This window comes from Poromitra crassiceps (assembly GCF_964638095.1).
Source record: "Poromitra crassiceps genome assembly, chromosome: 2".
Lineage (NCBI taxonomy): Eukaryota > Metazoa > Chordata > Actinopteri > Beryciformes > Melamphaidae > Poromitra > Poromitra crassiceps.
In genome coordinates, this window is record NC_139624.1 from 43,945,109 (window position 1) to 43,971,288 (window position 26,180).

Genomic DNA, 26,180 nt, shown 5'->3' on the forward strand with positions numbered 1-26,180 from the left:
CCATGCATTTGCAAAACAAGATAAAAATGTCAGGCCAAGTTCATCATTCAGTGTCTCTACAATATAGATTCCAGTCTGTTTAATCTTGTCAACCATACGTTCTGCCTTTAGAAAGTTAAGATCATTTGTTTTGTGTGATCCAACATTTTCTAATAGGTGTCCATTTTCAAAACTGTTCCTGCAATTTGCTTTAGCTTGCAGACTACACTGATTGATAACCAGCCTATACAGTAGCTACTAGAGTATACAAAAACAACAAATTACAAAAAAAGTTACAAAAAATACTATTTTTTCCCTATTTTTCTACTGTACGAGCAAAATGTATTGTCATAGTACAACCAGCATGTAATGTTAAATGAATTGTTTAGGTACTGTGTACAGCACAAGCACGAATTCATTCACGCATACAGCATTATCTGATTTGATCTGTTTTCTTCTTCTTTTAATTAAAAAAAAATGCGTCACATTTTAAAATTTGTTTGTTTTTTCTAAAACATTGTCATTTAATAAAATGATCAGACATTGGATGTTAGAGAACATTTTTTACATAAAGGTTGTATTTCTTTTTGACAAGAAAATAATTTGAATTGGATAATAAATGTTTAAACTCCTTCTGTCTTTTTGTCCTGTCTTCAGAAGGGTCTTCATGGCTGAGAAATATTATTTTATTATTCAAGGTAGATATAGTACCATGATCACAGTAAGGTACCCTCTTGTTATTGCCATAATGTCACATCATTACATGCTTTTGTCGTAATGAATAGTACAACATACTGTAATCTCAACAGTGATTAATCAACCTCTGACTTCTCACACACACCCAGCAGTATCGAAAGACCTTGTCCAATTAACAGTAGTCGTTACAGAACATTAGTTTTTCCCATATGACATATCACTCCCTGTGTTTGTCACGCACAATAAAGCACAGAGTACAAGCCAATAAACCACAGTTGCTCGCTTTAGAGTGTTAACGCAACAGAACAGTGGATTTGACATTGTTAACAGGACAGAGAGAGGAGTCAGGAAACTCAACTCCAGAAACCGTCTCGTACCTGAAAGATCACAGGTTCGATCCCTGCAACCGCCAATGCCCTTGAGCAAGACATTGAACCCCCACTGCAAGTTGTCCTGTATAAGAGTGTCAGCTAAATATCTCAAATGAAAATCTAATTTTAGGGTTAGAATAGCAAGCAGAAACAAATAAAAAGGAGAAATAGAGTTGAGGAAAAAGATGGACACTAAAAAACTAAACACTTGTGGATGTAGGAAAAGTATTGATGTTCATGCATTTCAACGTTGACTATTTCGCATCTCTTAGATTATTTTGGCATTCATCAGTCAACAGCATCTAAAAATAATTCACCACTGAATCATATCAATAGACTATCCAGTTAGTACTGCAAGGCTCTCTCATTGCATTACAACATTGTCATGTGGTTTTGCTGGGAATCTTAGTGTGTATCCTGCTAGGGTGTTTGTTTTCCATCTTTGCCCTGCATTTCCATATTGTCCAAAACTATGTACTGTACTGTATCAGCAAAAAGCATGTTTTTCAGTGAGGAAGAAAATGAACTACTGTGCTTGAATTATTTTTTACAGCACTGGTGATGAATAAATTTGTGTTTTCATTGGTTTTGTATTTTCATATCCCTTCCATGTCCAGAAAGCAGTCTCTCCCTTGAGAAAAGTCACAGGATTATTCCCATGCAACAATTTGTAGGTGAGGAAATGAACTGAAAACAAACCCATTAGACAAATAGGAACTGATTGATTGATTAATTGACAGCCTGATTGACTAATTCATACAAGATGCCTCCTAGAGGAAGTCACCATCACAGTGGTGGTAATGACCTGTCAATCATTGCATTTTCAGTCACACATCTATTGGGAAAAGCCTATCTATGATCCCCCTCCACACACAATTCTAGACATCCATTTTGGAAAGTAGATCTTACTTGAGTTTACCTGATGCTCATAATAAAGTAATATTCCAAAAATAATGCAGTATTTTTCCTTTTGCATTCACCCTATGTAGCTACAAGGTATTTAGGCTACAAGCTACCACCTTCTTAGAACTGTGTCTGGGCTAAAAGTGAAAGAGAAAGCATATGCACATAATTTTCACTTAATGCACCAATTGTATCATAACCAGGGCATGGTGGCACAGTGGTAGCACTGCCACCTCACAGCACGAAGGTCCTGGGTTCTATTCCCGCTTGGGTCGCTGTGGGCACTGAGGGTGTGTGTCCCCCCATGTCCTCAGCGCCTACTGCCGAGGTGGGCTAGCTCGTCAAAAGGGCCTTTCTGTGAGTTTGCATGTTCTCCCCGTCCTTCCCTGGGGTTTCCTCCAGAAAAGAAAAAAGAACATGCAAGAAGGCATCGTTTGACTAGCAAAACATCTACACACACACACACACATCCTGAGTGCGGGTCAGATTGTAGACCTACTTTACTAGATCAAACACACCTACACTTTACTCAGTGTCTGTTCAGTTGTACCTCTGTCTAGCAATATGAGATTGTTATTGGTTATATCAGATTGTGATCATTTCAGTTGTAGTTTTAGTCTGACAAGCTTTTGTTGGGAGGGGGGGGGTTAAGTTAAGATCTAGTTTAACTACTTTTCATCTGGATGCAGCTAGTAGTTTTGGTAAACTACAGTTTTGAAGAAGTTTCCCCAACACTGGCAGCAGCCTCTCATCATGTGGAAGGTTGTGGGTTCAAATCCAGGCTTGTCTTTTCCAAAGTCTTAAAACCTCAAAAGCAAGGGGAAGAAATTTCCAGTAGAACACACGTCCATTGTGATTTACTTCAAACCGCAATTTCTGAAGCTTTCCATCCATACTGTTATTTACTTTGTAATGACTTTTACATTGAGGTTAACATTCTACAATCCAATGCCAAGATGTTATGGTTGAGAAACAAACAGTTCTGCACAGTCAGACTTTGCTATCACTGAACTTTTATTTATGATGTTTGGTTGGACAGAGAGGCTTGCTCCCGCTGCAGACAGTGGAGGGCGCTCTTCAACAGGTTAGATGCAGCGGTGCTTCTTCAGATTAGAAGACTGAGCGAACATTCTCACAGCGGCCACACCAGTAGCCCGTTCCAGTGTGGATGCGTTTGTGTGTTGTTAGGTTACCTGAGCGACTGAAACTGCTCCCACATTGGTCACAGTGGAAGGGCTTCTCTCCAGTGTGAATGCGTTTGTGTGTCGTTAGGTCACTTGAGTCACTGAAACTGCTTCCACATTGGTCACAGTGGAAGGGCTTCTCTCCAGTGTGAATGCGTTTGTGTGTTGTTAGGTCATTTGCCCGACTGAAACTGCTTCCACATTGGTCACAGTGGAAGGCCTTCTTGCCAGTGTGAATGTGTTTGTGTGTTGTTAGGGCACTTGACCGACTGAAACTGCTACCACATTGGTCACAGTGGAAGGGCTTCTCTCCAGTGTGAATGCGTTTGTGTCTCGTTAGGTCACCTGAGCGACTGAAACGGCTGCCACATTGGAAGGGCTTCTCTCCATTGTGGATGCGTTTGTGTGTTGTTAGGTCACTTGACTGACTGAAACTGCTACCACATTGGTCACATTGGAAGTGCTTCTCTCCAGTGTGAATGCGTTTGTGTTTTGTTGAGTCACTGAAACTGCTTGCACTTTGGTCACAGTGGAAGGGCTTCTCTTCAGTGTGGATGTGTTGATGTCGTCTTAGGTGACTTGAGTCTCTGAAAGATTTCCCACAGTGCTGACAAGAGTAAGATAGATCTCTCCCCTGAGTGAAATCTCTGATGACGCCTTAAGGTGTGAAGGCTTGTGAATGTCTTGTCACACTGACGACAGTGGTGTTGTCTGGGTCCGCTGGTGTATCTCTGTTTCCATAGAGAAAGATATAAAGAAAGCATTAGGACAGAGAGTGTGTTGCAACATCAGTGATACAACTGTGATATTTTTCTCACCTCTTCTGAAGGATTCATTTCATTTCAAAAATGGGTAACGCTTTAGAATACAGCCCGCAAATAAGCATGTAGTTAGAGTATAACAACGGGGTTTAGGGCTGTAGTTATAGTCTAACTACGGGGTTTAAGGAGTGAATTATAAGATCTGTACTTATAGTCTAACTACGGGGTTTAAGGAGTGTAGTTATAGTATAACAACGGGGTTTAAGGAGTGTAGTTATGGTATAACAACGGGGTTTAAGGAGTGTAGTTATAGTCTAACAACAGGGTTTAAGGAGTGTATAGTTAGAGTATAACAACGGGTTTAAGGAGTGTAGTTAGAGTATAACAACGGGGTTTAAGGAGTGTAGTTAGAGTATAACAACGGGGTTTAAGGAGTGAAAAAATACTTTAACTAGAGGGTAACAAGATCTGTACTTATAGTCTAACTACGGGGTCGCGGGCTGTATTATGAAGCAGGGGACAAATGTTTGTACTTATAGGCTAATTACGGGGTACCACACTGTACTTACAGGGTAACTACGGGGTTTAAGGAGTGTAGTTAGAGTATAACAACGGGGTTTAAGGAGTGTAGTTAGAGTATAACAACGGGGTTTAAGGAGTGTAGTTAGAGTATAACAACGGGGTTTAAGGAGTCTAGTTAGAGTATAACAACGGGGTTTAAGGAGTCTAGTTAGAGTATAACAACGGGGTTTAAGGAGTGTAGTTAGAGTATAACAACGGGGTTTAAGGAGTGTAGTTAGAGTCTAACTAGACTCCTTAAACCCCGTTGTTATACTCTAACTACACTCCTTAAACCCTGTTGTTAGACTATAACTACACTCCTTAAACCCTGTTGTTATACCATAACTACACTCCTTAAACCCCGTTGTTATACTCTAACTACACTCCTTAAACCCCGTAGTTACCCTGTAAGTACAGTGTGGTACCCCGTAATTAGCCTATAAGTACAAACATTTGTCCCCTGCTTCATAATACAGCCCGCGACCCCGTAGTTAGACTATAAGTACAGATCTTGTTACCCTCTAGTTAAAGTATTTTTTCACTCCTTAAACCCCGTTGTTATACTCTAACTACACTCCTTAAACCCCGTTGTTATACTCTAACTACACTCCTTAAACCCGTTGTTATACTCTAACTACACTCCTTAAACCCTGTTGTTAGACTATAACTACACTCCTTAAACCCCGTTGTTATACCATAACTACACTCCTTAAACCCCGTTGTTATACTATAACTACACTCCTTAAACCCTGTAGTTAGACTATAAGTACAGATCTTATAATTCACTCCTTAAACCCCGTAGTTAGACTATAACTACAGCCCTAAACCCCGTTGTTATACTCTAACTACATGCTTATTTGCGGGCTGTATTCTAAAGCGTTACCCAAAAATGTTCCCCTCCTCTGACAGATGTCTCTCTTCCCATCAATCAGCTCTGACATCATCAAACAGAGACAGACAGGCAAGGAACACCCACAAAAACAAACAACAATTTAAGCACAATTAGAAGGTTTACACCGCCCGCTGCTGTGTTTTAAGGGAGGAAGACCTTACATTTTATTCACTTGCAGTAACTGCTCTGTGGATTATGCATTATGTACGCCAATTTGAAGAGCGGCTCCTGGTAATCAATTTCATGGTGTAGCATTGTGGATCATCAAAAAAACATTTAATAGCCTAGAGGCTGTTGTGCAGTTGTCAAACAGACATACAAATCTAGAAATGAGATGCTTGGAGTGAGGAGGGCTTAGCAATACATCGAAAAAAGCATGTTCTTTTGGGAGCACTTCAAAGGTGCAAATCTTGGATCGAACATAATTTCTGAGTTGAAGGAATCTGAGCCAGTTCGTGCCGGGCAACTCAAACTTCCTCTTCAGTAGATCAAAGGATGCAAAATGACCATCCATGTAATAGGTATTTGATGGAAACTAGCCCCTTCTCACTCCAGACATGGTAGTTTCTGTCTGACCATGGAAGCAGAAAAGAGTGATTGAAACAAATTGGCGTGTAGACAGAAACATCTGTAGACTCAAAACTCTCCTAATTTGGTTTAGAATTCTGACAAAGTTTTTCACAACAAAACTTAAAGGTCCCAGGGTTCTCTAACTTAGCAAATAGTATGGCTGGAACTGGCAGTGAAGAGTTGATAATAGAGCTGGCCTCCATTTTCAGGCACAGGGGGGCCCCGGGAGTTAGATTACCAGGGGTCCCTTGAAACCAAAACATTAGAGCCGTAACATTAGCAGCCCAGTAGTAGTGCCTAAACACTGGTAAGGCCAGCCCTCCTTCAGACTTAGGTTTTTCCAAATGAATTTTCGAAATTATACGGTTCAGTTCCAGATTTAAGACAGAGTTATGGAGTCCAGTTTAAAAAAAAGCTGATGTAAGAAAGTTGGGGAAGTTTTGACACATATAGAGGAACCTGGGGGAGTGAAACCATCTTAAATGAGTTTATGCGGCCAATCATCGACAGAGGCAGGATTTTCCAGTTTTCTATACATTGTTTAAGTCTTAAAACAAAATCACCAACATTCAACTCAAATATTAGTTTTGGATCTCTGGGTATGGTCAAGCCAAGATAGGTGAGGTGGTCCTTTGCCAATTTGAATGGGAGATTTTCCAGAAAGCCATCAGAAATCAAGACATCAGAGAGAGGCATAAAGTCACTCTTTGTCCAGTTAATTGTGTATCCGGACAGCTTACCGAAGGAGGTGAATAATTCTATTAATTATTATTAATAATATATTATATTATTAAGTCATTTTAGGGGCAAGGCCATTTGGCTTTCGGTGTCACACATTTTTTAGGGCACAAAGGCCATTGAATGAAATAATAGGATTTGGAGCCTACAAATAAATAACTTTACATTCCATTAACAGAAGAAAAAACGAATGACATGAAAAACATAAATTATTCGCTTTTTAACAAACATTTGAAGTTGTCATATGCCTCCCTAATGTTATGCTGATTGATGATGGCATATTGGCTGTCCAGCCTATAGGCCAACATTTCCTGAACTCATAAAACAGCACAGGAGGAGGGGGAAGCGAGGAGGGATTCTCACTCGCTTAAGGAAACGCGCGGACAAACCACCTCTCCCCAGCGTACTCCTGGCAAATGTCCAATCTTTGGAAAATAAACTTTGTGAACTAAGAGCGCGTGCAAAATACCAAAAAGACATAGCGCGATGTAACGTTCTGTGCCTAACGGAAACCTGGCTTACTCCTGACACAACGGACCATTCTATCGCGTTACCAGGATTCAGTGTATTCAGAGGAGACAGAAACAAACGATACGGTAAGGTGAAAGGAGGGGGCGTCTGTCTTATGGTTAACGAAAACTGGTGTGTTAACATCACAGTCATTGGGAGATACTGCTCGGAGGACCTTGAATATGTAATGCTCCAATGCGTGCCGTTCTGGAGTCCTCGAGAATTCACAACAGTAACCGTGATGGGTGTATACATCCCCCCACAAGCAAACGCCATGGTCGCACTGAAGGAGCTGCAACGAGCGATCAGCGCACAGGAGACAAAACAACCAGAAATGGCCCTGGTAGTGACTGGGGATTTTAACAAAGCAAACTTGAGAGGAAGAATGCCCACGCTGTACCAGCATGTTCACTTCCCCACTCGAGGCAATAACACACTGGATAAATGTTACACAAATATCCGCCATAGCTACAAGGCCGTACCTCGCCCACCCCTCGGCAAATCAGACCACGCCTCCATCCTGCTGTTGCCCAGGTATCAACACAAACTGAAAAAACAGCCCCCAGCATTCCGAACCGCCCACTGCTGGTCAGACCAATCAGACGACATCCTGAGGGACTGTTTTGACCTAACCTCGCGTCACCAGGCTCTTCTCGGCGAGAAAGAGCCTGGCTCCCGCCCACAATTGATTTTGTCACCCTACTGGTTCCGGCCTAGAGCCCGCCCTAGACCGGATGGCAGCGTTTCTAGCTCGTCAACTTTCACGTTAACTTGACAATTTGACCCAAGTATCAGAACGGCAAACAACAAAACAAAAGATGGATGTACCGAAGTTACCGTAATTCTGCCAATAAGAGCCCGGGCGCTTATTATGCTAAAGCAATTTGGACCAGGCGGTAAAAGGAAGACCAGGCGGCAATTAGAGTCAGGCGGTTATTTCCATTTGGGCATAATTGAGCCAGGCGGTTATTATTTTTTTAACATAAATGCCTACCCTAACCCAAAAACGTAAAGTATCAAATTGCTTATTTAAACCAGTGAGATAGTACTTAGTACACACAAGAGGCTAGTTACAGGCAGTTTAAACCAGTGAGATAGTACTTAGTACACACAAGAGGCTAGGTACAGGCAGTTTAAACCAGTGAGATAGTACTTAGTACACACAAGAGGGTAGGTACAGGCAGTTTTGACAAAAACAACAATAACAACGGTAACCAAAAAAATATTCCATTTCCGGCCCGGGCGGCAATTAGAGTCAGGCGCTTATTATGCTAAATCAATTTGGACCAGGCGGTAAATGGAAGACCCGGCGGCAATTAGAGTGGAGGCGCTTATTGGAAGAAGTACGGTATTTTAGAAACATTGCGGATTCACAATCTCACATCTTTTAAGCCAATACAGAAGCTTTGCATCAGACAATTAATCGAGGGAAGAGACATCAAGCTAACAGCAACACAGATGTTTTTTGGCGCACTGCCTTCCGGAGTTCATTCTGGTTCCGTGGTTTACGCCCCATGACAAAAAGCGGGGTGGAAGGTGCCCAGACTAGTTTTGACCAAGTAGCATGGGAGGAGTTCAGAGCGGCAGGAGACCTGGGCGCGTACGCAGAGACGGTGTCATGCTTCATTAAGAAGTGTACCGACGACATAGTCCCCACAAAGAAAGTAAAAATAATGCCAAACCAAAAGCCCTGGATCAACAGCGAGGTCAGGGCTGCCCTACACGCCAGGACCACCGCCTTCAGTTCAGGCACACCAGAACAATACAAGCAGGCACAATATGCCCTCCGGACCGCTATTAAAAAAGCACAGAGAGACTATGGAAGGCAGCTGGAGTCAAAACTGGACACCAACAACCCCAGACACCTGTGGAAAGGCCTCCATGCTGCTACAGACTTCAAAGAGGTGAAATGACAGAACCCCAGCACGTCACCCACCCTACCGGACGAACTCAACGCGTTCTACGCTAGGTTCGACCCCTCTGCCAGAGCGCCTCCCATCCAAAAAATTTGCGCACGCCGAATATGATTCCCAAGGCTTCCCTCTCAATTTGAGCATAATTCTGCTCTGCTTTGCTCAATGTCCTGGAGGCGAACGCTATGGGTTTCTCCTGCCCACCCGGCATCATATGGGAAATCACCGCGCCCACTCCGTAGGGCGAGGCATCACATGCCAGAATGATCGGCAGCTTGGGGTCATAATGAGTCAACACTCTTTCTGAGAGCAGCTGTTCTTTTGTCATGCAAAATGCCTTTTCACATTCTGGGGACCATCCCCACTCTGTCTCCATGTGAAGCAATGCATGCAGGGGGCTGAGCATCGTTGCCATGTCTGGGACGAATCTGGCATAGTAATTGATCAGCCCCAAAAAGGAGCGGAGCTGGCTTACATTCACTGGTGCCGGGGCCTCTGCAACGGCCCTGAGTTTCTCTGGGGATTTGTGAAGGCCCGTGGCGTCGATGATATGCCCCAGGTATTCCAGTGAGCCCTTGAAAAACTCACACTTTTTTTTCTGCACTCTGAGGCCACAGTTCTCCAGGCGGCTCAGCACCGTTTCCAGATTTCTCAGGTGCTCAGCGTCGTCACGTCCTGTCACTAGGATGTCATCCAGAAAACAGTGCACATTGGGGAGCCCCTGAAGAACTTGATCCATGACTCTTTGGAAGATAGAGGGCGCTGACGTTATTCCAAAGGGCAGCCGGTTGTAGCGGAACATTCCCTTGTGTGTCGTGATGGTGAGATAACCCCGTGAGCCCTCCTGAACTGGTACCTGTAGGTATGCTTGTGCGAGATCGAGTTTGCTGAAACGCTGCCCCCCTGCTAGGGAAGCAAACATATCTTCGATCCGAGGAATCGGATATTGTTCAGCGCGGAGGGCAGGGTTGACTGTAACTTTAAAATCCCCACAAATGCGTACCCCCCCCTTTTTCTTTATGATCGGCACTATGGGGGTGGCCCATTCACTGAATTTCACTGGGGAAATTACACCTAATTTTTGCAGGCGCTCTAGCTCCTCCTCCACCTTAGGCCTGATAGCATATGGAACTACACGAGCCTGACAAAACTTTGGCTGATGTTCTGGTTTGAGTGCTAGGGAAACTTCAAAACCCTTCAGTGTCCCCAGTTCATCTTTGAATACATCAGCATGCCTGCCCAGCACTGTTTCCAACGTGTCTGTCTGCATGTGATGTATCTTTTTTATCGCTCTCCAGTCTGGCCTCACTTTTCTCAGCCACTCACGACCAAACAGTGGTGGTGCATCACCTTTCACCACATAGAGCGGGAGTCGAGCGCTCTGTTTATTTAGCTTCACTCTAACTTTCATAACCCCCACTGGGGGAATCATTTCACCTGTATAGGTTTTCAGCAGGATGTGGGTTTGGCGCAGGGGAATATGCTTGAAATTTGTGTTGTACAGATTTTCTGAAATGAGGGAGACTGCTGCACCAGTGTCTAACTCCATCTCTGTTGTTAATCCCTCTACTTTAGGACTGACCCAGATTACTGAATAGGCTGGATTGTCCTGCTGAATGACATTTTCGCTCTGTGCGCCGTTATAAGCTAATTGTACCATGTGCAGGCTAAATTCCTCATCTGAATCCGTATCAGTGTCATTTTGCTTGGCACTGGTATCCAGCTTATTGACCTGTCTCTTAGAGCGTTCATTCCATTTCTTTCCTCTTTTCTCCCATCTTGAGCTCCCTGCATTATCCTTTCTCTCCCACGTTGCATTTCCTGCTTTGTTTTCCTGCTTGCTTTCTCGGCATGTGCGTGAAATGTGGCCCTTCTTACCGCAGCGGTGGCAGAGCTGGTCTTTATAGAAACAGTCACTGTCAGTGTGATTTGTCCTGCCACACCGGTTGCATCTCCTCCCCGGCGTAGCTGGGAAAGACATGGCGTTCACCTTCAGGGAGCTGCTGAGCTGCTGGGACTCCCTTGTCACCGTCTCCATGGAAACGGCTATCTCCACTGCTTTCTGGTAGGTGAGGGCAGTCTCTGTTAACAGCCTCTTCTGAATGGACTCGCTGTTGAGGCCACAGACAAACCTGTCCCTCAGAGCCTCTTGTAGATAAGCCCCAAACTCACAGTGCTCCGACAGTCTTTTTAGATCTGCAATATATTGTGCTAATGTCTCCCCCTCCGCTTGGTTTCTTTTGTGAAAGCGATATCTTTCTGCAATTACAATGGGCTTCGGGGAGAAATGGGCTTTTAACACTCCCACTACTTCAGCATAACTCTTGTCTCCGGGCTTGTCTGGAGCAATCAAGCTGCGTAGCAGTCCATATGTTGCCGGCCCGATCACACTCAGGAAAACTGGCGGCTTCTTCTTATCGTCAATTGTATTTGCCAGCACGAAAAGTTCAAACCTCTCCACATATGTTGACCACTGCTCCGTCGACTCATCAAAGCCATCGATATGACCGATGATCCCCGCCATGTCGTCTTGTCACGTAACGTTACAGACACGGCACTGCCTCTAGCCTAGCCTACACGTTATCAGCTAAGCTAGCTAACTAAAGCAATCCACAACAACGAACGCGGATTCTTCGTCACTCCCGCGCCGTAGTGCACGCCAGGTGTACCGTACTCGTCGCCAATTGTAATGTTCACAAGCTTTAGCTTGCTGTACTTATTTACTGTATAATAACAGGATAGAGAGAGAGAGAGAATTTCACTGCTGTTCGATATTTACTTTATTCCACACTGGACAGACAGGAACCGGAAGCATACAACACCATGTCAAACCCACCATCGCCCTCCGGTGGCACCCCGGGGAATATTACCAAGGACTACATCATCAAATACATCACAGTTAACATCACAGTCATTGGGAGATACTGCTCGGAGGACCTTGAATATGTAATGCTCCAATGCGTGCCGTTCTGGAGTCCTCGAGAATTCACAACAGTAACCGTGATGGGTGTATACATCCCCCCACAAGCAAACGCCATGGTCGCACTGAAGGAGCTGCAACGAGCGATCAGCGCACAGGAGACAAAACAACCAGAAATGGCCCTGGTAGTGACTGGGGATTTTAACAAAGCAAACTTGAGAGGAAGAATGCCCACGCTGTACCAGCATGTTCACTTCCCCACTCGAGGCAATAACACACTGGATAAATGTTACACAAATATCCGCCATAGCTACAAGGCCGTACCTCGCCCACCCCTCGGCAAATCAGACCACGCCTCCATCCTGCTGTTGCCCAGGTATCAACACAAACTGAAAAAACAGCCCCCAGCATTCCGAACCGCCCACTGCTGGTCAGACCAATCAGACGACATCCTGAGGGACTGTTTTGACCTAACCTCGCGTCACCAGGCTCTTCTCGGCGAGAAAGAGCCTGGCTCCCGCCCACAATTGATTTTGTCACCCTACTGGTTCCGGCCTAGAGCCCGCCCTAGACCGGATGGCAGCGTTTCTAGCTCGTCAACTTTCACGTTAACTTGACAATTTGACCCAAGTATCAGAACGGCAAACAACAAAACAAAAGATGGATGTACCGAAGTTATTTTAGAAACATTGCGGATTCACAATCTCACATCTTTTAAGCCAATACAGAAGCTTTGCATCAGACAATTAATCGAGGGAAGAGACATCAAGCTAACAGCAACACAGATGTTTTTTGGCGCACTGCCTTCCGGAGTTCATTCTGGTTCCGTGGTTTACGCCCCATGACAAAAAGCGGGGTGGAAGGTGCCCAGACTAGTTTTGACCAAGTAGCATGGGAGGAGTTCAGAGCGGCAGGAGACCTGGGCGCGTACGCAGAGACGGTGTCATGCTTCATTAAGAAGTGTACCGACGACATAGTCCCCACAAAGAAAGTAAAAATAATGCCAAACCAAAAGCCCTGGATCAACAGCGAGGTCAGGGCTGCCCTACACGCCAGGACCACCGCCTTCAGTTCAGGCACACCAGAACAATACAAGCAGGCACAATATGCCCTCCGGACCGCTATTAAAAAAGCACAGAGAGACTATGGAAGGCAGCTGGAGTCAAAACTGGACACCAACAACCCCAGACACCTGTGGAAAGGCCTCCATGCTGCTACAGACTTCAAAGAGGTGAAATGACAGAACCCCAGCACGTCACCCACCCTACCGGACGAACTCAACGCGTTCTACGCTAGGTTCGACCCCTCTGCCAGAGCGCCTCCCATCCCCCCCCATCACCTCCACCACCCCACAGACCCAGACCGCCCTCTCACCATCACTGAGGATGAAGTGTGCCGGTCGTTCCTGCGTATCAACCCACGCAAGGCGGCCGGGCCGGACGGCATCCCGGGGCGGGTCCTCAAGGCCTGCGCCCACCAGCTGGCACCCGTATACACAGACATCTTCAACCAGTCTCTCTCCCTCCGACGAGTCCCCCCCTGCTTCAAAGCAGCAACAATCATCCCCATCCCCAAACAGCAAAAAGTGACCAGCCTCAAATACTGTGTTTCCCCCGCCCGCCTCTCCAAACGGAGCGCACTGGATACTCATTTGCAACAGTATGGATACCACCACTTTCTTTTAATGAAAAACCAAAAACTACTGGTTTTTCCCTCCATTTCATTGGTGGGTAGCCTATCTGTTGCTTTAACAACCTACAAGTGTTCTTATAGGCTGATGACTAAAGCAGGGGTAATCAGCTGTGTAAGTGCAAAGGCCTAGATTATGGAGAAGCGTGCATGCGTCTTTATTTGTATGCCTCTTGATGCATTGTCACCCCCACCCGCTACTCTCCTGGGTGCCGGCTGGTGCAGAGTGAATCACAAGATTAAAAAAGAGGTTCTCCAGCACCTCCCAGGATAGGAAAGATGGACACTTTATTTTGTTACATTTAAAACAAATGAAAGAAGGCGAACAACGCATTTCACGTTAGGCTTCATCAGGTTCATTTAAGTCCTCAATTGCTGATTGGCTGATAGGCAGGTGTCAATTACCCAATGAGATACTCACCAGAATAGAATGAGGACAACTTCACACATACAAACCATGTACAAAACATACCACTCAATGGTAGAAAATGTAAAAAAGTAAAAAAGGGGGGAATTCAGGAGGAAATATTTTATATACTAACAAAATACATTTTGTTATATATATACTAACAAAATACATTTCCCCAACAACCTGTTCTCCTTGCTGCCATCAGGGAGGATAGAGAACCCAGAAAACTTGTACGAGCAGACTGAGGAACAGTTTCATTCCCCAGGCCATCAGACTCCTTAATAATAAATAAAACAGTTTCAACTTACTCATCATGAGAGAGCTGGTTTGCCTCCTGACGTGGAACCGTTTTTAACCCAGACCCAAACCCAACCCCTAAACCCAACTCAGTTGTTTTACTTGTGTAACCTTAGCCCAGTTGTTTTGGTTGCCTAAACCCAACCGAGTTGTTTTACTTGCCTAACCTTAACCGAGTTGTTTTAGTTTCCTAAATCCAACCAAGTTGTTTTTGTGACAGTCGAGTGGTTGACATCACGCCACCGGGCTTTCCCCACCAGGGGAGCCGGCGATATAACCAAGAAGCCTGCAAGAGTCCCTTAGCTGCCCGAGAGACTTGCTCGCTGGTCCAGTGGTCTTCCCCCCCACCAGAGAACCAGGAGAGCTGCCAATGTAAGGAAGTAGCGGGATGTTGGCAGGAGGCTCGCCCGCTGGGCAGGGCGAGCCGGTTATCGCTCTGCATATAACCTGCAGGAAAGTTTGACTTTTGCGTATTAAATGCATGCATTTTGAAAGTGTAAAACCGTGGTATTTGTACGCAGTGGGGTTGGAACGTGGCCCACTCCCTCATAGCTTCACATAGACTTTCATGTGGTTCCTGATGCTCTCTGTAATCTGTTCCTCGCTCTTCATCCGGTTGTAATAGTCCAAGAACAGGCCATCCGGGTTGATCAAGTAGATGAGGATCGTGTGGTCCACTATGTAGTCCCCATCATCGTCTTTGGGGCCCGGGCTAGCGTACACCCTGTAGTCCCGCCCCGCCTGTTTCACCTCCTCTGCGGTGCCCGTCAGCCCGAGCAGCCGGGGGTGGAAGTCCTTGACGTACTTGGCCAGTGCCGCCGCGTCATCCCGCTCCGGGTCCACCGTCACGAAGACGGGCTGAACGGGCGGCAGGGCCGAGTCACGGTCCAGAGCGGCCACCACAGCGCTCATCTTGTCCAGCTCGTCGGGGCAAATGTCGGGACAGTGGGTGAAGCCGAAGTACAGCAGCACCCAGTTCCCCAGGAAGTCCTTCTTGGTCCTGGGCCGGCCCATGTGGTCCAGCAGGCTGAAGTTGCCCTGACCCAGGGCGACCTGCTTCAGCTGCTCCACACGCTGCCTCTGCAGCTTGCATTGCTTCTCCTGGTAGACGTACCACCAGGCGCCCAGCAAGCCCCCGCCAAACAGCAGTGTCACCACCAGCCTGCTCCTTAGCTTGATTTTGGCTGTTTCCATGGAGCGGTTGGGGCCTTGAGAGAGACAGCATCTCTGGGTCCGAGGAGGAGGATGCCTTCGGTGTGATAAAGACCAAAGAGTGTGATGGCGTCCTCTGGTTAGTGGCTGTGATGAGACCCACATCTTCTGTATGAGAGAAAAACTCTGCTGCACGACACATCTCATAAGTCTTCTGCCGCTATGGACATCACCTGCAAAGCATCCAAGTCCCAGCATCTTTCTCTCCAAACCGGCGTCCTTCTCCTGTAGGGAAAGACAAGATGGGTGTTGTGTTTTCTTTAGATTGAATTGTATTTAACCTTTATTACACTAGGTTACAGCGTTGCCAACTTGGCAACTTTGTCGCTATATTTAGCTACTTTTCAGACCGCCCTGACAACTTTATTTCTCAAAAGCGACTAGCGACAAATCTGGTGACTTTTCCTGACCATGAGAAGCAACGTTAATGTGTTGAATCCAGTGCATTTTTGGCAATAAATTGGTGCGGCTGCTGCCGGGGTTTCTCTCTCCCTGTCAGTGCTTCACACAGATATACACACAGCACAGATATACACACAGCACAGATATACACACAGCACACATATACACACAGCACATAGGGTTTGTCAGTGCTTCACACAGATATAAACACAGCACATAGGGTTTGTCAGTGCTTCACACAGATATACACACAGCACATAGGGTTTGCTTGTCATTTATAACGGCATATGCTGAATCTGGCTCAGTATCTCACAACGACATGCATAATTATGCAAATTAGCATGTGACATCATCTAGCGACTTCTAATGACTTTCTGAGCAGCCAATAGCTACTTTCCTTGGAAAAGAGTTGGCAACACCGCTAGGTTAGTCCCACAGAGATGAAGAATCTCTCTGTGGGACATACAGCAATTCAGAATACAGTCAGAATGACAAAAGAAGGAAAAGAGTAAACAATGAATTAATACAATCAAAATGGAAGTGTAATTATTAGCCTGGTTAAAATAAAAGTATGGATTGTAACATGGTTAGGGTGGTATACTGTAGCCTATATGGTAATATAATTTATAGGTGGTTTTCACATAATTGTGTTGCTAGGGAACAGTTTGGAACAGATAGCTTATGTTAGCTGTGTGTGTGTGTCAGTTACCGTATTTATTTTATTTTTTATTTATCCTTTATTTAACCAGGGTAATCACATTGAGATTTCCATCTCTTTTTCAAGTGGGCCCTGGTCAAGAAAGCAGCATACAGTTAATTCCACATATAATACATTAAAACCAACACACAAGACAATACAAATACAAGACGATAGGGTCACACGAGAAGTAAATAAAATTGGTTCGTAATTTAAATAAAGGCAAATTTAAAAACATGAGCACTCCTTTGCCAGCAGTTGTCCAATTTGTTCTTTGAAATAATCCATCCTAATGAGGGAATGTAATTTCAAATCCTTTTGTAGCAGATTCCAGGAGAAAGGAGCAGCATAGCTAAAGGCATGTTTCCCAAACTCTCGCGGCTCAGTGATCAAATCATCAAATCCAGCGCACCTGAAGCTCATGAAATACTCAAACTCCCAAGGTTCCTGTCGACACTAGAAAGCTTCTCCTCTCCTAAATACGGCACAGGCTGTGGAAAGACTGCTTTTAAACTGTTGTTTCACGGTATCATTTTAACCGCCCGGGCTAAATTACTGGCTTCCAGTTCCTGACTAGTATATCTTCGGATCTGCAATCGGACGTTGGAGACGGGTAGGATCGAGCGTTTTGAACAGCCGTTCCCCCCTATTGCCTTTGGAGCTGAGTGTGAGCTACTGTACGAGTGTAATAGTATACGGATTACAGTAGTAGCGTCACTTATGCAGGGTTGCCAACTCACAACACTCTTTCACATTCAATCTCATGCGCTCACTCTGCCCAAACAATTCTCACGCCAATTAACACTGACTGGCTGCATAGCCACTAAGCCACATGTCCTCCAGAGCGGTCCAGGATATATCAAAATCTCACTCCAGCCAGATACCCAAAGTTGGCAACCCTGCACTTATGGGGCTAGTTGCAATTTAGAAGCGTTATGTTGTCGAGTTGAAACCGCCTATATAAACAAACCAATTCAACATCAAAGGAACATTAGCAATTAGCGGATTAGCAAAACACCATGCTGATTATTTTAAGATGACAAGCTATATTAGTGTGAGATAACGCGTCAAAAAAGAAAATAAGTGGTGAATTTACCTAGTGGTCACGCAGTCGACCTTTCCGACCTTTCCGAGTAGCTAGATGTAGTGAGGCAGCCGGGTTGTGAACATGATCATGATGACTTGTGTAAATTCATGTTAGCTGATTCGACAAACAGGGAGTAGGGAAAATATTGAGAGGTGAAACAGATTATATAGATTAGTGCTATTTTCAGCATAAAACTCTCGGGAAATGGAATGCTGTACGTGGCTAATTCTAGTAAATGCAGTCAGAGTAAAGCTAACGGAGTTACTTAAAGCACGAATCACCACGACTCATTCGACATCTGTCAGCAGAAGAGAGGAGAAGAAAGTTGACCGTTACCCCCATGGTCACCCCGGCAACCAATGACAAGCGACAACGTCTGAGGATAAACCGGGAGGGAAGTAAGCATATTTTCCTTCAAAACAAGGGCTGTCTGGTCACTGGAAAAGGATGGGTGTTACCTCAACGCGAGACTCTTCAGTCATGAGTCTCGCGTTGAGGCTAGGTGTAGCTAATCATATACACAGAACAATAAAAAGCACAACTCTCGTGTCAAGTCAGACAGAATAATCCACCACCGAGATCTCCTTCCTTCCTTGGATGGTGTACCGTGTGTGTGTGTGTGTGGGGGGGTGGGGGGGAGGAGGTCACCGTGAGATGGACCTCCATCCAAGTTGTATGTGTATTATTTTGCAGTCGTTTTCCTACAGCCTACACACATGGCATTTCATTGGTGATTCTTGCTGACCACTGCTGATTATAATTTATGACGAAGTAATGACGAAGAGACCGTTCGAACGCGATTTTATTTTGAAAAGCTTGAGTGGAAGTTCCTTGTTTTGCTGTGTTTGGTTTGACGCTGCTGATCACATGTTTTGTGTTGACATCGATGTACAAGTTGTGAGATGACATGACAGCACAGCGTTGAGTAAGTTCAAACAAAGCGGCTAGCGCTGTTTTCTGTTTTGCTTGGTCACTGTTTACTCTACATGTTGTTATTAACGTTAGCTAGGCAAGCCAAACAGTTAGCTAACGTTAGCCATATTCGTTAGTCAAGGCAACTTCGCTAGAAACGAAAATGGAACGTATCGAGTTAGCGTTAGCTAGCTAACGCTAAATGCTACTTGCTAAATGCGACCATACTGCGAAGCAACAAAACAAAAATACTCGCGTTAAATAAAAGGGAGGAAACGTACTCGGGTACATGATTAAAGGGATGAAGTAATACTCTATTAACACTACATAGACTTGCATGCGACTTTCGCTCCCAAGCTGTCAAAATCAGGGATACGGACGTATTTACAAGTGTCACTGAAACATTTCAAAGCCATATACTTGAGAAGAAGGCTTTGCTTCTCGACGTCGGGGTTAGAAAGCTCGACGCTGCTCATATGCCTCTTTTCATCCGAAGTCTGTGCTGGTGATATTTTGTTACCGATATTTCGACCAGAGTGGCGCTGTCGAGCGCTGTGACGGCTGGGCTCTAACCCGGAAAAAATAATGCAAAGCATTATTTTGCAGCATTATTAAGCACAGACTTAATTGACATCAGCTGGTAAGTGATTGAGGGGGAGAGGCTGCAAGGGGTCAAAATGGTATAAAGAGGAATGGGACAGCACTGTCTCTCACATTACCCTGACAACATCCAACAACAAATTCAGCCATGTTTCTCAACTTTTTTACTTTTACATTTACTTTTTTGTTTACAATATTTTTATTCGTTTCAGTTTGCAAATGATTGTAACAGTGACAGTATAATAGATTATTTTGGAAACAATTGTATATACGAGGGACAGGGCCAAGGCCGCTTCTGGGCCTTTTGGGGCCCTATGCAACAATAGAGTGGGGGCCCCAAACCACTGTCATCATAGTATCCCTGAATGAACATGAATGATGAGGCATAGGCTACTTCATTATCAATAACGCTTTAAATTAATAAATTAAGCACAATATGAACAATAACTGTTACAAAATATATGATAATGAAAGTTCACAAATATTAGTTAAACAAATCCTTTCCGTGCAAATGCATTATAAAAACAAAAAATAACTAAGATTTGTTTAGAAAACGAAATTACACAAATGTATTATTGTTATTATTATTATTATTATTATTATTATCATTATTATCATTATTATTATTACTACTACTACACCACCCGGTGCATGCACTGAATAGGCCTATTATACTATACTATAGACTATTCTACTTACTTTTCTGTCATATCTTCATTATTAAGCCGGCTTATGACTGCATAGTATATTAATTACTAAAAATATAAGGCGACTAAAAATGGCAACCATATTTTTATTCGGGCAACCAAAAGCTCCTGCCAGGTTGCCACAAGTCGAAGTGAACCGGAGGCGAATGCAAATGCGCGAGCGTCGGAGACTCAAACAAATCTTGTCTGAGATGACAGGGTTGAGAGGCGGACCACAAGCCGCACAATGCCGGGTGTCGATGATTTGATTTGACAATTCTGGGGACTGGCTTTGGCATTGGCCAATCATGGCGTGTTCCACCCCCAAATCGAGTGGGATTCAGCGTGTTGTCGTGCTACGCGAGTGGGATCCGCGGAGTACCAGGCAGCCACCTGCTTCGTGTGAAGCGAGCAGACAATCCGATGCTTGGGTGCTGCGCGCCCGCCTGGAATCTCCGAAGGGCGACCCCTGACAACCACGCTCTCAAGCGTGGTTGTCAGTATCGCTATTTCTGTAAATACGATATTCCTGGAATGCGCATTTTAACGAGCCAGTTACATTTCTTTGCATTCTTAGACATTATCGTTTTTGTTTTTTGTTCATGTTTCATACAATTGGCCAAGTTAGTAGTTAGTTTATGGGATAGGAATTCTGCCAGATGACAGGCACTAGGCGCCATTTTCTACTTCATTTGGAAGAGAAAATTATCCTGAAATGAAGATTTGATTGACAGCTGCCATGTCGTGATATGATTGGTTGAAATGGGGTAGAATTTTGATGTGAAAAAGTGTGAAAAACTAAAGAAATTAGATTTTTGTGATTTTTGTGCATACATTATTAAATAGGTGCACTGCATACGCAGGTATTTGAACTAAAAGAAAAGTAATTTTTGGGTTCAGCTCGACTTTAATGTTGAGCCCTGATGTGTCAGTCTTTTTCAGTTCACATGCAATTTCATCAGTTCATTGCACATTCATTTTAATATTAATTTCTACATGTATCAGTTAGTTTGTGTTATTTCAACCCTCATAGCATGAAGCTGCGGGTTCGTATCAACAAGCAGACCAGCAGGGTGGAGTTAGTGGGAGAGGAGCCCAGGCTGGCAGAGCTCACAGTCCACATCAAGGACATTGTCCTGGCCTCCCATGGACTCAGGTGAGCAGACACCACAGCCACTATATGTGAACTTTGAACATTTTGGAAGTTGTCAGCACTGAACTGGTGCTTTTAAAGTCACAATGATGGCATTTATTCATACTCACTGTTCGATATATAATCAATCTGTGATGCTCAGTGCATGTTATTTTCTCATTACTTCTTTTGGTGTACTCATTTTCCCTCAATTTGTTTAAAGGGATACGCCAACATTTTGGGAGATCCGCCTATTTGCCATATTCCCGATAGTAAAACTAGGATGTAGCTGCTAGGGATGGGCATTTTAAGCAATTTAAATACTCGAGTACTCTCCTTCTATTATGAACGAGTGCTCGAGTACTCGCGCGGGGGGCGCGGGCTGTGTGATTACTATGGTAATGACTGAGCAGGGTTAATCTGCTGTGTATGGGGCTGTTCACACATAACGTTTGCATTTTTGCATGGAAAAAGCGCTACCTGGAGCATTTTTGTCAGGAGAGGGACTGACTGTGATATTAGGTGACGCTAAGCTAACATCTAAAGCCTACCTTTAGACAGTATCTCCGATGGTTGGATTAGCGCTTTGGAGCAGACAAGTTGTGAAATAAGCGAAGGCATTTGATTTCCAATACATGTCCATTTTTGCTGAATAGTGATCACCATGATGCGATTGTCTCCCAAAAAGTGATTATTTCTCCACATTTCTTGTGACTAACGTTATGGGAAACGACAGTGTAGTCAGTAAACTAGTGCAACGTTTTGAATGAGTTTTATCGGGCGTGCGCTATGAAGAAGCCTGCTTCTCATTCGGGAGAATATCTCCAGAGATCTTCTATACCATTTTTAAAGGGGTGGGGAGTGGGGCGAGTACCTGAACAGCAGAAACGTTACTCGAATACTGACGTTATGAATGAGTGCTCGAGTACCCGAGTACTCGCGCCCATCCCTAGTAGCTGCCTTTCTCTTCCCTGTGCATACATTAGAAAGTGTTTTGCACCCCTCCCTGCTAGTTAGCTTAGCTTAGCACTACAATGTACAGTTGCCTACCCCCGTTCAGCCACCAAAATACACATTCAAACAGCACTATAACACTCACATGTACTGTACGTGCTGTGACTCGTCGTGTACTCACCACGAGATGGAAATAATAATCCAAAATTACGAGAAACTGTCATTTTCGAAGTAAATACATACCAGTAAGTCTAATGACTGCACACAGCGCATGTGCATCAGGCAAACACGGAAGTAACTTTGGTTCCGCCGCATTAGTTATGGCTGGAAGTTTCTGTAACAAATAGACTTGAGAAGAGAGAAGTTGCCTTTTCTGAGTTTATTCAATCCACTTGCACAAACAGGCTTCAATGAGGTAGTGTCTGGCTGTATGGGCCAGCGTTTCCGCTAGCACTCACAGCTGCAGGACATCGTGTCCTTTAAGAATTCAAATAAAGGACAAATGGTATAAATTCAGGACACATTAAATCTGTGTTTATTGAGCTTAAAGCCCCATTCAGCAACTTTTCCAAGTTTTGCTATTGGAGAAACTGCGCCCTCTGCGTGCAATAGTATCGATAACGATATCGCCGTTCAAAGTCAACAAAACACAGCGCCAGAAAGCTCTATGTACATGTTGTGACATCGGGTACTCACCACGTGATGAAATAATAATCCATAGTTCCGTGAAACATAATTTTCGTAGCAAATCCGAATCGAGTTACCTCCTGGTTTCCAGGAACACAACGCTGCCGCTGTAGAGCGCATGCGCGCATCTTGCCACGGGACGTGGCAGACAAACTGCTTAGTCCCAGGGCTGGCCAATGGAGGGCGGTGTGGGATAAATAAAGGCGAGAGTCTCCCTATTACAAGTCAATCCACCATGTCCTATGACTAAAAAGTCATAGGACAGTATATATATATTACAATAAAAACTTTCAAAAAAATAACTGATTGGGGCTTTAAAAACCTATGCTGCGCTATGTGGTGTGGCACCGGTCCAGCTGGTCGTCTCATCCAGGCGGAAAACACTAGCGTCCCGATAATATAATAGATCCATGCGTCCACCTTAGCAAGCAGGCAGAAAACACTAGCCTCCATACAAACACACTTATTACAAATGAGTCAGGCTAATAAGAGTACTAGAAAATAGTAGACTTGGCTTGCTTTGGGTAGCTACCCAAACCTCTTCTAAAGCCACCTATTTCTGAAGAAAATGGTGAAAACGACATACCCAAACTAAAATGCTTACTGTGGCTGAACCGCTAGGGTTACAGACAACTGCCTGACCTTTTCTGAAAGGTAAGACTTTGAAGTTTATGTTCTATCAGAAAGTATCAGAATGACTTTATGTGTTACAGACCCTGAGTAACACCAGCTCAAACACAGTGGTTGATTCTCGCCTAGAATAAAAAAACACTTTTAGAGTGTAAACAGTTACCTGTGGTTGTTGTATTTACGGCTAGAAACCCAATGGAGACATAGCCACTAGGGGTGCACCGATCACGTTTTTTGCCACCGATCACCGATTGCCGATCACCTATGAGAAATATCTGCCCAACCGATCATCGACCGATCACCGATTACCGATTACCGATCACCGATATATATACGGTATATATACGCCCTGGGGTGTCCGTAAAAACACGAGGCAGGAGACAGATGGGAGTTCAACCGTTTAGTTGTCAGTTCTCTTCAGTACAGTACAGCAGTATAGGCTCTTTACAGCATTATGACAGGAATAGTAGGATTGTGTGTGGTCTGGAAAAAGGAGGCAATAAAATATACAAACAGGTCAGTAACCAAGCTTGCTGTTATATAGGCCAATTATAGTGATAATTAACAACTAATAATATATAAATGATAATTAGGTAAACTGTAAGTCAGTTACTCTTAAACACCAGTCTTGAACCATGACTAAAGCCAAAGAGCTCCCACTCATAGAACCGGGGTTATGCACAATAACCGCCATACATTGGGATCCGCATCGAACGAACATCAAAACGACCCGCCCATCGAGGCCGAGTTAAGCCCAATTTATGCTTCGTCTGCCGACACTTGAAACGGTCGCCGACAGAAATGAGGACTTGAGTCGACACTTTCAAGTGTCTGCGAGCAGCGTCTGCTACCTGGTGAAATGTCTAGTGTCGCTGACTACGTCACATAATGTCGCGCAAGTGTGATTGGCTATATAGACGGGCACGCGCGACTTCCTTGTTTTAGTTTTCGCTGAAATGAAATTAATGAGCGTGTCCCCGGTATTTTTATCAGCATGTCCTTGATGTATGACTTCGTGAAAATCACAAAGAACATCGTGACCAACTTCCCAGAGAGAGAGGAGGTGATTGTGTGGTTGTGTGTCATTATATGCGGCTGCAGTTACATATTGCCTCCGACGTGGGTTCACTGACAGCATTCCCTCTCTTGCCTGTCTGCACTAGTTCTCTGCCTCCCTCTGTCTCTAGCGTCACGTGACCATTGCGCCGCGGAGAGAAGCATAAATGCAGCAACATGAGCGACACTTTATTTTTCGTCTGCGACCATGTGCTGAGCGACACTTTCTAATAAGTATAAATTAAGCTTTACAGTGTTATAATTAGCAGCACTATGAGTGCGATCTACATAATGGTGACAGGGTTACATGACGGGAGAAACAACAGAATCACAAGCTACACACAAGCTAAACTCCATCTGAGTAGTGGCATTAATTAGCGCAACAGACAATCAAACCGCAAGTGCACGCCTAAACAAACATTATTGCAATGATTGCAGGTAGATCGATCTAAAACCAAAAGGGAATGCAATACAGGAATATTAACATAATAATGACTTACTGGTTGGTCATATACGCACACATGGAAGAAGGGGATTAGAACATGTTCAACTGTCCAAAGAAAGGAAGAAAGTCCGTCTGAACGGAGCGCACATCCACATACTCAGCCGCACACTTTCGCTTCCTTCAAAGTGCCCGTGGGAACATCAATGCTTGCGTGGAAATTGTCTGTGTGTGCGCGTGCACTACCCCGACTACCACAGTACCACCGTGTCAATCTGGGACTTTAATACACACGGACTTAACAGCATGCAAATGCCTCGGTAGGCGGGAGGATTGGAGGTAACTTCTCTCTGCTGAGTCTGCTCTAATCACCAGCTGATTTGTGTGATTCAAAGACGCAAGGGGTGTGTTGACAGTCTGGTGCGGTGTGTGCATGGAGGTGAGTACACTGAGGAAAGCAAAGCGTGTGCTTTGCAACACAATGATATAAACGTTAGAGCACAAATATGAAAGTTAAACGATAGACATTGAAGACATGAAAATGGGCTGCCTCATGTTTCTCACGTGCAGCATGATCGGCTATGCGATCGGCAACATTAAAGGAATATCGGAAACAGCAGATCACATATTTGAGGTCCAAATCGGCCGATACAGATTGCGTGCCGATCGATCGGTGCACCCCTAATAGCCACAGGCCTTACCACATCCCAACTCAAAGAAGATGAAAAAATACCAAAACATGAGTATTTGGCAGTGGTTTATGTAGGGAGATACCTAAGCGGATTTCCAAAAAGCCATTTGAAAAAGCCAAATAATCTGAAATGTTGTCTTTGTCTTTGTACAAAGACGGCTATAACTTCCGCTGTGTTGATCCGAAAAAGGAAGACATGGTTCGATGCGCAAGATTCAGACGATTAATTTGGTATGTAGCATCAACAGCATTGTTCAGAATTAACCACCTAATTCATCACGTTAATGACAGATGAACAGCAAAAAATCAGAAATGTAACGCCCGTGTTACGGTGCATTGCAAGAGGTTAAGAGGAAAACACACGCGCTATAGACGGTTTTCACCTGTGTGTTGCGGAATAGCCACAACTCCTCAGCACGGCTGTATTCACAGACCCGAATTATAAACTGGAAACCGGAGTACGTTATGAACGTTATAAATATAGTCACGTCGGCCGATACCGATACCAATTTTCGCGAGTCAAGTAGACCGATAACCAATATTTTGGAACCGATATACATTTGCAGTAAAATTGAAAATCTTGGTGTCAAAATTTTGAA

At 44.4% G+C, this 26,180-nt stretch overlaps 1 protein-coding gene and 1 pseudogene across 3 annotated transcripts in view; one reads left to right on the forward strand and one right to left on the reverse strand.

Moving 5' to 3' along the window:
* Positions 1 to 14,916: 14,916 nt before the first annotated feature.
* On the reverse strand, positions 14,917 to 17,895 carry LOC310772541 (protein SCO2 homolog, mitochondrial pseudogene; annotated as a pseudogene). Its single transcript, XR_014554022.1, has 2 exons — positions 17,801 to 17,895; positions 14,917 to 15,830 (listed from the first exon to the last, which is right to left on the reverse strand). The product of XR_014554022.1 is annotated as a protein SCO2 homolog, mitochondrial pseudogene (transcript).
* Positions 17,896 to 18,645: 750 nt separating this feature from the next.
* Positions 18,646 to 26,180, forward strand: part of fbxo7 (F-box protein 7) — a gene marked incomplete at its 3' end in the record, with an annotated part of 54,983 nt that continues 47,448 nt past the window's right edge. For both annotated transcript variants that reach the window (XM_083659027.1, XM_083659026.1), the window contains exons 1-2: positions 18,646 to 18,716; positions 21,023 to 21,145. In XM_083659027.1, coding sequence (XP_083515153.1) covers positions 21,024 to 21,145 — 122 coding nt within the window. In that variant the 5' untranslated portion in view covers positions 18,646 to 18,716; position 21,023. The remainder of the gene's footprint in view (positions 18,717 to 21,022; positions 21,146 to 26,180) is intronic.